This window comes from Bos indicus x Bos taurus, chromosome 9 (assembly GCF_003369695.1).
Source record: "Bos indicus x Bos taurus breed Angus x Brahman F1 hybrid chromosome 9, Bos_hybrid_MaternalHap_v2.0, whole genome shotgun sequence".
NCBI lineage: Eukaryota > Metazoa > Chordata > Mammalia > Artiodactyla > Bovidae > Bos > Bos indicus x Bos taurus.
Genome location: NC_040084.1, coordinates 76,715,874 through 76,728,426, shown reverse-complemented (window position 1 = coordinate 76,728,426; position 12,553 = coordinate 76,715,874). Strand labels below are relative to the sequence as shown.

The 12,553-nt window shown below is 36.1% G+C and overlaps 1 protein-coding gene across 6 annotated transcripts in view; it reads left to right on the top strand.

Moving 5' to 3' along the window:
• Window positions 1-12,553, top strand: part of REPS1 (RALBP1 associated Eps domain containing 1) — a 90,015-nt gene that overhangs the window by 40,755 nt on the left and 36,707 nt on the right. For 5 of the 6 annotated variants that reach the window (XM_027551710.1, XM_027551711.1, XM_027551707.1 and 2 more), the window contains exons 2-8: window positions 924-1,047; window positions 2,706-2,902; window positions 3,003-3,156; window positions 3,827-3,951; window positions 4,454-4,616; window positions 4,896-4,959; window positions 6,339-6,493. In XM_027551710.1, coding sequence (XP_027407511.1) covers window positions 924-1,047; window positions 2,706-2,902; window positions 3,003-3,156; window positions 3,827-3,951; window positions 4,454-4,616; window positions 4,896-4,959; window positions 6,339-6,493 — 982 coding nt within the window. The remainder of the gene's footprint in view (window positions 1-923; window positions 1,048-2,705; window positions 2,903-3,002; window positions 3,157-3,826; window positions 3,952-4,453; window positions 4,617-4,895; window positions 4,960-6,338; window positions 6,494-12,553) is intronic. The other variant, XM_027551709.1, reaches the window with a different exon arrangement.

Genomic DNA, 12,553 nt, shown 5'->3' with positions numbered 1-12,553 from the left:
TGACTTTGTGATGTCTGTATAATAGATATTAATACACCTTTTGGGATTATAATTTAATTTTGTAACCTAAATTCTCTTTTCCCCAATAGCTCAGCAGTAAAGATTCTGCCTTCCAGTGCAGGAAACATAGGTTTGATCCCTGGGTTGGGAAGATTCCCCTGGAGAAGGAAATGGCAACCCTCTCCAGTATTCTTGCCTGAAAAATCCCATGGACAGAGGTTCCCTGTGGGCTACAATCCAAAGAGCCCCACACAACTGAGTGGCTGAGCACAGTTTGATACTTGTAGTAGCCAGTCAAGAAATATTTGTTGAATTATTAGAACAATCCTTAAAAGGCTTCATGCTTTTTTTTTTTTTTTAAAAGGCAAACAAAAATTATTGTTTTAAAGAAAAGTAGTATAACCACATTAAATATAATCTGGAGAGTAAAGAGAAATAACCCATATTCACAATCTTACCTAGCAAACTTGCTGGTAGAATCTTTATATATCTGGTTGTTTTAAAGTTTGTATTTATGTGGTCAAAATTATGGATCATGCCCTTTCCTACTTAGTATGTCATTTTATGATTTACCTTAAATGACTGGGTAATCATCTATTAGTTGCAGAAACTTTTGACCCTATTGTATGCACAGTGTTTATGAAGAAGAATAGATGGTACATTTGTTTCTAAAAGTTCCAGTTATTTTTAATAAAATATAATTGTTTATCACATGAATTTTACTAAGTAGGAGAATGATAACCTATTGTAAGGTCAGTGCCTTTTTATTTTCAAACATTTAAAACAAACTTGAAGAGTTGGTCGTCAGTTGAGAGTAATATGCCATATGTCAGCTATGTATTTTGGAAAAGTTAGGTCGGATAGCTGCTTTTGTGGAGAATTATTGTCAAAATTCTTGATATTAGCATTTTTTTCTTTTATAGATTATGGAGCTTTGTGGTGCGACAAGACTTGGTTATTTTGGAAGAAGTCAGTTCTATATTGCTTTGAAACTTGTAGCTGTTGCCCAGTCTGGCTTCCCTTTAAGAGTGGAAAGTATAAATACAGGTAACTATGGAATATATTAGTAACTGAAATGAAAATGAACTTCTAATCAAAAGTGAAATAAAGTCGGTAGAACTGTGGAGTCTTTCTGATGTTTCAGTGGCATTTGTGACCTTGAGTTAAAGTATCGTGACTTTATTCTTGCCATACTTTTTTCATTTGTTAATATTAGAAAAATATGTCTACCTTAACTCTGTTACGGCATTTATGTACATCACACATATTTTATGGTAATATAAAAACTTAAAATGACAACTTGAATTTACTAAAAATTGCTTAGAATTTAGATGAATAATTTTATCAAGGTAGCTGATGAATTGTAGTGACTATCTCATATATGCCCTCCTTATATTCTTTTCTACTAAGTATAAAACAATGTTATGCTTAGTGTTTTCCTGTTTGGAAAAGCTATGAAAGTTCCATTTGAAGTTTAGAAAGTATTAGTTAACCAAAATTTTGATTGGTAGAGACAGTGTTAAAATATTGGCAGGCTAAAACCCAAATGCAAGCATCTGCCCACCCTACAAGTGTCACCTAGGATAACGTGGTTTTCTATTATTTGAAGGCTCATTGATGCCTAAGTAGTTGAAAATTCTTAATTTCTTAAGAATTAAATCCTTAAGAATTTCTTCTTCATTCTTAAAATGCAGAGTTCTTTGGTTTTCATAGGGAATGGGGTGGGAAGAGAAAACTTGAGGTTTTCTGTAATGTTAGAATTTTTATAAAATAGTTTTAAGTAGCACCTCTGTTTAATAGTCATCCAGAAGTTTTCAATGTGGAGCTCTCATTTCATTGTTCTAGAATTGAGAGTTTACATTCTTTTTAGGTAATTTTTATTTCCTTTATATAAATACTGCATAAACATTACTATTTTCCCTCCCTAATGCAGAGATTCTAAAGAGAAATGCAGGTAATCATGGTGCAGGAAAGTACACTTTCTTCTAAAGATGCTGCTGCTGCTGTATTGTTCTAGTCTAAAAATGTGCAGAGACATTCTCAGCCTTTTATCCTTTTCTCTATTTAAAAGTGAATGTAGAATATTTGCATTAGGAGTGTCATAGCTGGACTAAAGTGGGAGGTACAACTAACGCCTTGTAAACTGTGTCCTTGGCAGGTGGACAGTAAGATGTTTTCATTAATTTCTTCAGTGAAAATGTCTAGATTAATCTAGTTCAAACTTAGTGCATAGTCTTGTTTTGTTTAGAGCTCTAACATCTTCCTTTAGGGAACCAGTGTGAGTAGAAACAGTCTAGGCTTCAGGGTCAGCTTGACCTGGCTGCAGATCCTAACAGTCGGTTACTGTCAGTGACCTTGGCATCTTAGAGTCTCACTTTTTTATCTGTAAAATGGGGATTTTTGTAAGGTTTATATGGTTATGAGATAAATGTAAAGTACAAACAAAGGCCTGGCATGCACTGAACATTTCATACAGCTTAACCCCTTAGAGTGACAGAGTGCTATTACTACTACCTTCTAGATCAGAGTTTACCTAAACAATCTAAGGGAGATGATCTGAATTTTGTGGCGATAAACATTTTGTGTCTATTGTTTCTTAGTTTTTGCAAAAATTCTTTCTAATAACAAATTCATCTCTTATTTCAGATTTTTAATGTGTATACCCTGTTTCGTTTTGAAGTAATAATTATTTTTGTGGTTAACAGTAAAGGACCTTCCTCTGCCAAGATTTGTTGCTTCAAAGAATGAACAGGAATCTCGTCATCCAACCTCATATTCTTCAGATTCTGAAAATCAAGGGTCTTACTCTGGTGTAATCCCCCCACCACCTGGCAGGGGACAAGTGAAAAAAGGGTCCACAAGCCATGATACTGTGCAGCCTCGTGCATCTGTAGATCAGCAGGTAATCATGTACATGCTGTCAGCTGATGTACTGTGGGAATGCTTACACTAAAACATGTTACCTTAAAATTTAAATTTTCAAATAATGATGTTCTTTCTAGGAACCTGTGTCCCCAGTAGTCTCGCCACAGCAGTCTCCACCGGCTTCTCCACACACGTGGAGGAAGCACAACCGCCATCCCAGTGGAGGAAACAGCGAGAGGCCTCTTGCAGGACCTGGGCCGTTCTGGTCTCCCTTTGGTGAAGCACAATCAGGTATTTAGAAAATTTTTAAAAGTAACATTTATTAAGGGCTGTAGATGGAAGGAAACTTAAGAATGTTCCTTTAAGAGTTGCCTCGAAGTCAGCTTTTAATTTATAAGTTCAGTTCAGTTCAGTTCAGTCGCTCAGTCATGTCTGACTCTTTGCAACCCCATGGACTGTAGCACGCCAGGCCTCCCTGTCCACTACCAACTCCTGGAGTTTACTCAGACTCATTAAGTGCCTTAAATAGAAGCAAAAGCCAACTGTGAAAGTTTCTAAGTAAATTGAGTATAATTGCATTTACTTATATCTATGATGCTTAGACAAAAGTTTATAGGTATCAGATTCTATCTGAAGGGTAAAATGTATAAGAGATATATTATATCGGAGATATATTCCCAGGTATATTTATTATATTAGTGAAGGGAAGTATACTTTGTTATAAAAATGATTCTGCTGCTGTATTGCTTATTATAGCAGTAAATTGGTTATTATGCCAAATGAGGTCTAATTTTAAATTGGCAGATAAGATTCCATTTTGGAAGTTGTTAATATTTCCTCAGAGTTAGCTTTTTAAAAGAAAACTTGTTCATATGTCTGGTGATTTGTTATCATTAAAAACCTGGTAACTTTATTTTTTCTTCCAAAAGTGAGTCAGCATGTTTACCCATTCCGTTTTTAGGTTCTTCTGCTGGTGATGCAGTGTGGTCAGGACATTCTCCACCTCCACCTCAAGAAAATTGGGTCAGTTTTGCTGATACTCCACCAACCAGTACTCTTTTAACCATGCATCCTGCTTCTGTCCAGGTGTGACATTTTATTGGTATTGCATTTTTATTTGCTTCATTAAGAGTATTGCTGCTGTCATTGTTTTTATATTTTGCTGTTGCACATTTTATAAATGCAAGTTCACTCTTTTATTAAAACAAAAAAGAACTTTGTGCCTTTTCTTCAAGTCTGTTTTCATTGGAACGTTTTATTGAAAGTTTTGGCTGATTTTCTTGCTAATCCCATAGTGAAGTTTTGAAACGTTTCTGCATCTAGGAATGTATTTGCTTGGCTTTCTTAGCACCTTTTACATAGCTTTCTGTTGCTTACATATTGCTATCATTCTACATATTTATGTAATCTTTGTGCAAAAATGTTTAATAACCTATGTAACAAATATGTGGTTTGCTGATGAGTTAAGGCTTATTTTTAAACATCCACAAAAAGTAAGTTTTACTTTCAAAGATAAGTAACTTAACGATCTTGGTCCATATAGTCATATAGATAGATACTGTACTGAGGAAAAAATGTTTCATTACAGGACCAGACAACAGTACGAACTGTAGCCTCAGCTACAACTGCCAATGAAATTCGTAGGCAATCCAGTAGTTATGACGATCCTTGGAAAATAACAGATGAACAAAGACAGTATTATGTAAATCAATTTAAAACCATTCAGCCTGATCTAAATGGATTTATTCCAGGTGAGTTGTTAAAAACAGAAGTTCTTCTAAATGGGATAGGACGGTCTCAGTTTCATAATCTCAAAGACATGGTTTCATTCGTCAGTGATGATAAAGGATAAATTAATTCTCAAATTGTCTAAAAAGTTTATAGTCACTGGGAAACCAAAAATATGACATGTGCACATGTTAAGGTTACCTTTTTCTCAGTGGCAGAAGTCTTAAGACTCTTACCTCACATTTTATTCTTGGAGCTGTAAGTTCAGAATAACACTAAACAACACTGTTTTAATATTTCAGGATCTGCAGCTAAAGAGTTTTTTACAAAATCAAAACTTCCTATTCTTGAACTTTCTCATATTTGGTAAGTGTGGTATATCATTAGTTGGGTAATGTGGGTTGTTTCAAAAGAGTTTACAGCAGGTAGATTTTTGAACTTAAACTATTAGAGTAACCTTTTCAAGAATGTTCTCAAAGAACTCAGTATTGCCTCATAATATCCAGCTTCTCTCTCACTCTTTAGAAAGGAACTAAGTGATTACTCTGCAGTAGTTCTTTAAAGTGTGCTAAAAGTTTTTAAGCTGTATCAGCTGTTTTGTTGAGAGAATAATGTGTGGCATAAAAGCTGGTTTGCTCATACATGGTATGTTTATCCCATTTGGTTTTTAACAGGGTTAGTAAGTCCTATACCAAGGCATGATCTCAAGAACATGCTTAGCTCCCATTTAAATTTAGACTGAGACTCAGGATAGCTGGTATGTAGTTGAAATTAGCCATTAAAGCACAAACTGCAATCACAAATTACTTTTTAAAAGCAATTATCAGATAAATACATGTTATTTCTACTTTATATCAATGTATTTATTTATATTCTAAATTACTTTGTTAGTAGCATCTTTAGACACATAGGATACTATGGTAGGAAGTACGTAGATAATGCCTAAAACTGAAAAATCAATAACTGGCAATATATGCATGCTGTTAACATTTATGTAATTTAAGGTAATAAATTAAAAAATGATTGTTTCTGCAACCAGGAAATGGACACCAGGGTGGGGCTGCTGTTTCAATGTATCAGGACTTGTAGTTCTGTTAGATGCTTTAAAATGCATACATGTAGAAATTTGATAACAATAAAAACAATTTTTAAAAATTTCAGTGACTTATTAAGTAAGCCAGGATTTAACTAAATCCTTTTACTAGAAATGCAAGTGTGTTAAAGGTCATTTTTTGGTGACTTTATTTATTGGGACTATTTTTTCAGCATTTTATTATGAGAATTTAAAGTATACAGAAAAGCGTAAAGAATTGTGCCTTGAACACCCATATGCCCACTGCCTACAATTAGCAGTTTGCTATATTTGTTTTGGGCTTCCCAGGTGGCACTAGTGGTAAAGAACCCGCCTGCCAATGCAGGAGACATAAGAGACTTGGGTTCGATCCCTGGGTAGGGAAGATCCCTTGGAGAAAGGCATGGCAACACACTCCAGTATTCTGGCCTGGAGAATCCCATGGGCCAAGGAGCCTGGCGGGCTATACAGTCCATGGGGTCACAGAGTCGGACATGACTGAAGCAGCTTAGCATGCGTGTCGTTATATTACATATTACATGTCCTTCCATCTGTGGAATTTTTTAAATTCTTAATTGCTATTTTCTGGGAAATAATTTCTCTTGCTTCTTTTTGAAACCTAAAAGGAGCCAAAGCAGAATATGATCATATTAATAATAAGTTTTTATTCTAGGGAACTCTCAGACTTTGATAAAGATGGAGCCTTGACACTGGATGAGTTTTGTGCTGCTTTTCATCTGGTAGTTGCTAGGAAGAATGGCTATGACTTACCGGAAAAACTCCCTGAGAGCTTAATGCCCAAACTGATTGATTTGGAAGATTCAGCAGGTAAGATCAGGAGCTGAAAAGACCTGACTGCATACCTTCATAAATATAACACTTGATCCTTAAAGCAAAATCAAAATGTTATAATTTAGGTTAAGAGCTTAGACATTTCATCAGAAGTACATAGATTTGCCATCAGAATAGACTATATGGGCTAAACCCGGAATAATGGTTTCACCTATTTAGTAAACTTGAAATAAAAAGATAAAGAATATATACCACTGTGTATGCTACTGTTTCACTTAACACTTATGAATTGTGAAGATCTGAAGAGCATTTCACAGTGTCTTGTTATTTTGTGGCATTTAACTGTATTATAAATTATCTGAAGTGGGTAAAGTAGCCGGTCTTCATTATCAGCATTTTTTCATTTAATGCATCTTGTTTTATCATTAGATCTTTGCAGTCTGAAAGCATTTCCTTTAAAAAGCCCACTTCTTTTCTTCAGATTCTGAAGAAGTCTGGAAAATTTGTATTTGATTATAGATAATGCTTTTAAAAAATGTTTACCAGAAAGTTTTTATAAGGGCTCATATTGACTGGTAGCTTTCTTTAAAAGGAAACAGGAATAGAATACATTTTTCTTGCATTCTGAATGAATAAGAGGAAATTAATGCTAAATTCTTAACAAGTTTAATTAAAACTAAATTACTGTTTTCAAATTTTTTAAATCTAAATTCTCTTTTGTCTATTATGTTGGAAAGAATTTTATAGTTCTAAGAAGATAGAACAGAATTTGGCTCTTAAAAGGGCAACTTCTATTTAACTCAAAAATGAAATGATCTGACTTCTTTTTCTAAATTACATGGAAGGAACCATATACACGTCATTACTGTCCAGAAGAGAACAAGTCTCCTTGGAGTTAAGAACCTGAGTGTGCTTCTGGTTTGTTAATTAGTCTCTGACTTGGGCAAGTTCTAACCATTTACTCTGTTTTTTTCATCTGTTTCTCCATGTGAAATGTGAATTTTACCTATTTTAGGATTTGAATTGTATCCTGACTTATTATCAACCAATAGGTTGATTAAATAATTTACTGTTGGTTTCAGTTTTTACAAACTCTATCCTGTGAGAATCCCAGGATTTTCCTGATCATTTCAGGTAGTTATTTGGTATCAGTTACCCTCTAACTTGAGCTGAAGGCTAAGTGTTTTTGTTAGATAACTTTGCTTTGGTTTACCTAATTAAGAAATAGATAAAAATTACTTCTTTATTTAGCGTATTTGTTAGGTAAGCCAAAAGGGAAACAGTTGAGGTAGCTACAGACTTGCTGTATCATTGATTTCTAAATTGGACCTTGTATGTAGAGATTTTCTATGACTTTAATTTTGTAAAAACTGGTAGTGTACTAACAAGAAATGAGTCAGACTTATTCTGTTGTATGTCATTTTCTGGAGACTTCTGTGGTCTTATTAACTGTTGGATTCAGATAGGTGAAATCTGGCTTTCACGTTTTGGCAATGGAGTCTTTTTTTCTTTCTTTAATTTAAATAAAGTCTTGTTCTTTGTCATGTTGATCTGATGGAGTTTTAAGACTGATGATTCAAGAAGTTCTTTCCTGGGCATTTGTCTTTTTACGTCTGCTGGATTTGTTTTTTACGTCTGCTGGATTTGTTTAGCGAAGAGACACTCTGGTTTTTTGCCTGCATGTATGTATACACTATTGCTCTAACTATAATTTTACAGGTGTTTTTTCCAATTCTAATATAATATTATATGGTTTTCTAGTCACATTTATTGTAAATGTTTTGACCACACGATATTAGATTAAAATCTGCTTTCAGATCAGATCAGATCAGTCGCTCAGTTGTGTCCGACTCTTTGCGGCCCCATGAATCGCAGCACGCCAGGCCTCCCTGTCCATCACCAGCTCCCGGGGTTCACTGAGACTCACGTCTATCGAGTCAGTGATGCCATCCAGCCATCTCATCCTCTGTCGTCCCCTTCTCCTCTTGCCCCCAATCCCTCCCAGCATCAGTCTTTTCCAATGAGTCAAATTTGGAGTTCTGTTTGGAGGTGGGAAGAACCATTTAATCTTTTTTCTTTTACCTACTGTAAGCCTGAGATTTATATGACACAAAGTCCCTTGAAATACAGAAATTGTTGTGTGACACTGTGATTCAATCAGTATATTTAAAAACCATTTTTAAATAGCTGTGTTTCTAGAAGTTCCCAATTAAAGGAGAAATACCTAAATACTTTCTTTTGGCTGACCTGAGAACTTATCATAAATATCCCTTCTGTGGAGTCTTTGTGACTTACAGGCATAGGTGGTTTCTGTCTTCTCTGATCTGTCGAAGCATATCCTACATTGCTGTTCATTTCAGCACACATTATGCTGAATCCTGTTCTGTTGTCCCCTCCTTCTACTACAACATTCTGAGCACCTTAAAAAACTAGAAATGATCATATTCATTGTAGTATCCTCAGGGCCTTGCACTTTGCAAGCAAGCACTAAGTAGCTCAGTAAATAATTATTGAATTCAGTTCAGTTCAGTCGCTCAGTCATGTCTGACTCTTTGCGACCCCATGAACCGCAGCACGCCTGGCCTCACTCTTCATCAGCGACTCCCAGAGTCCACCCAAACCCATGTCCATTGAGTCAGTGATGCCATCCAACCATCGCATTCTCTGTTGTCCCCTTCTCCTCCTTCCCTCAATCTTTCCCAGCATCAGGGTTTTTTCAAATGAGTCAGCTCTTCATATCAAATGGCCAAAGTATTGGCGTTTCAACATCAGTCCTTCCAATGAACACCCAGGACTGATGGACTGGTTGGATCTCCTTGTAGTCCAAGGGACTCTCAAGAGTCTTCTCCAACCATAGTTCAAAAGCATCAGTTATTCGGCGGTCAGCTTTCTTCACAGTCCAACTCTCACATCCATACATGACTACTGGAAAAACCATAGCCTTGACTAGATGAACTTTTTTTTGACAGAGTAATGTCTCTGCTTTTAAATATGCTATCTAGGTTGGTCATAACTTTCCTTCCAAGGAGTAAGCGTCTTTTAATTTCATGGCTGCAGTCACCATCTGCAGTGATTTTGGAGCCCAGAAAAATAAAGTCAGCCACTGTTTCCACTGTTTCCCCATCTATTTCACATGAAGTGATGGGACCAGATGCCATGATCTTCGTTTTCTGAATGTTGAGCTTTAAGCCAACTTTTTCACTCTCCTCTTTCACTTTCATCAAGAGGCTCTTTAGTTCTTCACTTTCTGCCATAAGGGTGGTGTCATCTGCATATCTGAGGTTATTGATATTTCTCCCAGCAATCTCGATTCCAGCTTGTGCTTCTTCCAGCCCAGTGTTTCTCATGATGTACTCTGCATTATTATGCTAAATATGTGCCATTTTTAAAGTAAAATATTTTTCTTAACATTTATATCTTTGAAAATAAAATCATTTGTTGTCATAAGTGTATGATGTTTTGTTGTTGTTTTGTTTAGTTGCTAAGTCATATCTAACTCTTTTGCAATCCCATGGACTGGACTCTGCCAGGCTCCTCTGTCCATGGGCTTTCTTAGGCAAGGACACTGGAATGGGTTCCCATTTCCTTCTCCAGAGGATCATCCTGACCCAGGGATTGAACCCCCAAGTCTCCTGCATTGGCAGGCAGATTCTTTACCACTGAGCCATTAGCTCCACAAGTATTCTGTATTTATAATTTAAATAACTCTTATAGAAAGGTAGATGATGAACAATGATGACGAGTTGCAGTTGCTTGAAGTAAGTTTTCTGTAGGCGTGCAAACGTAGGTGGGATAATATGTGTTTTATCCAAAGTCATTTGAACAGATTTATAGGATTAAATATCAGATGGCTTCTCTGGTGGCTCAGATGGTAAAGACTCTGCCTGCAATGTGGGGGACCAGGGTTCAATCCCTGGGTTGGAAAGATCCTCTGGAGGAGAACATGGCAACTCACTCCAATATTCTTGCCCGGAGAATTCCATGGACAGAGTAGCCTGGTGTGCCATGGGGTCGCAAAGAGTCAGACACGACTGAGCGACTGAGCACAAATATCAGATAAACCAGGAAAACTCTAAGGCTCATAGGTAGAAGTACTTCTGTGGACCTGAATTAAAATATTTAACATTGAACATCTCTGAATTTGGCAATGCAGTTCTCATTGTTAAGTTGCTAAGGCATGTCTGACTCTGTGACCCCACAGACTGCAGCACACTAGGCTCGTCTGTCCTTCACTATCTCCCACAGCTGGCTCAAACCCCTGTCCATTGAATCAGAGATGCTGTCTAACCCTCTCATCCTCTGCCACTGCCCACTTCTTCTCCTGCCCTCAATATATCCCAGCATCAGAGTCATTTCCAGTGAGTTGGCTCTTTGGACCAGGTGCCTGAAAGTATTGGAGCTTCAACTTCAGCATCAGTCCTTTCAATGAATATTCAGTGCTGTGCAGTAGGTTCTTATTAGTAACCTATTTTATATAAATAGTAGCATATATGTGTTGATTCCCAGTCTCCCAATTTATATACCCCACTTGAAAAAAAGATTAAGGTTACATTGCTAGCTTACCACAACTGTATCAGGTAGTAACCAGATCTGTCTTGTTCACTGTATTTAAGTATCTAACAGGGTGCAGACTGTGTACGTAAGTAGGTGTTCACGTTTTTGAAATGTCCAAATGACTGAACCACTTGTTTTTTAAAACCGTTTCCTGTCTTCACGCCACACTGCTCACATGAGCACCTTGGTAGTATCTGGTTGAGATACTCAGAGATGGAAAGGAATTTGTTCACTATTCTGTGTCCTTCTCCATAATCACTTCTTTAAGCAGTAAATTTGAGTGTATTTCATTGTTGTTAATATGATACATAGCATAGGTCTCTAAGCTCCTAGTGGTACTTAACATGAATGTTTTTAAAGCCAGAGACTTTTTAATTTATGAGTAATTTGCCAAAAAGCCATACTTGAGACTAGGTTGATTAATGTTAAGTTTCTTTCACCCAGAAAATTTAACATATAAAAGCCTACAGAAATAACACATACAGCTGTTTTTATACAAGTGCAATCACACTATACATCTGTGAATTTTTTTCTAATAATGTTGGACATCTCTGTACTTTATTACATATAGAGTTGTCACATTCTTTGTCATACATATGAATGTTCCTTCATTCAACCAGCTTCATATTGATGGAATTTTCAGATAACTTCCTGGCTTTACGTTTAAAATGGTGCTGGGAGAAAAAAAAAACACATGTCTTTGTTTTGTACAAAGAAAGTTGAATCTTTGTTTTGGAAAATTGGCTCTCCACGTGCCTTTAGTTGCAAAGATAAAAAAAATAAAAATAGGCACAATATTCACCATTACCACTACACCTAAGGAATTAGTTCTCAAGCACACCCCACCCCCATATCTGTATACATTCTTAATGGCGTCCTTCTTTTCAGATAGTGGGGTATTGGAACTGATGAATCAGAACAACTGCAAATACTGGCAAAGGGGCACCACTTAATGAAATTGGAAAAAGTACTTAGCCTCCTCAAATTCCTGGCAGAAATTGACAAACAAGGCTAGCTCATACTTAAAGGAGAAAATCTCTGCAAGAATGACACTAGGGGCTTTACAATATTATGGTTTAAATACAGTAGATTTAATAAGACTCTTGGGAATATTTAATGATACCCTTAATTATTTTTGCAGAAATGAGATTTTGTCTTGATGATTGTGTTGTGAAAGTCAAAATGAAGTGAAGGATGTCTGTCTTGCTCTGTTAGGATGAGAGCTCCATGGAAATAAATGGGAGCCTCGTCTTCTTGCATCTTGTATCTTTGTTTACTGTATTTACTTATAGGCCCTCAGTAACAATGCACACTACTGAATTCTTGCTTTTATTAATTATGCCACCAAATTTCACCCCAAATTTTTAACATCTTTTATTCTTTATACTCATTTTCTATGTTAGTCTTAAAGCCCCAGTTTAGTTGTTTTTTTCTGTTTATGAAACTTGAGTCCTTATTTTAATTGGATTAGCTTTAAATGGGCTTTTTCCATTTTAGGTATCCTTAGACAATGGAAACCTCCCGTATATCTGTAGGTAGTTT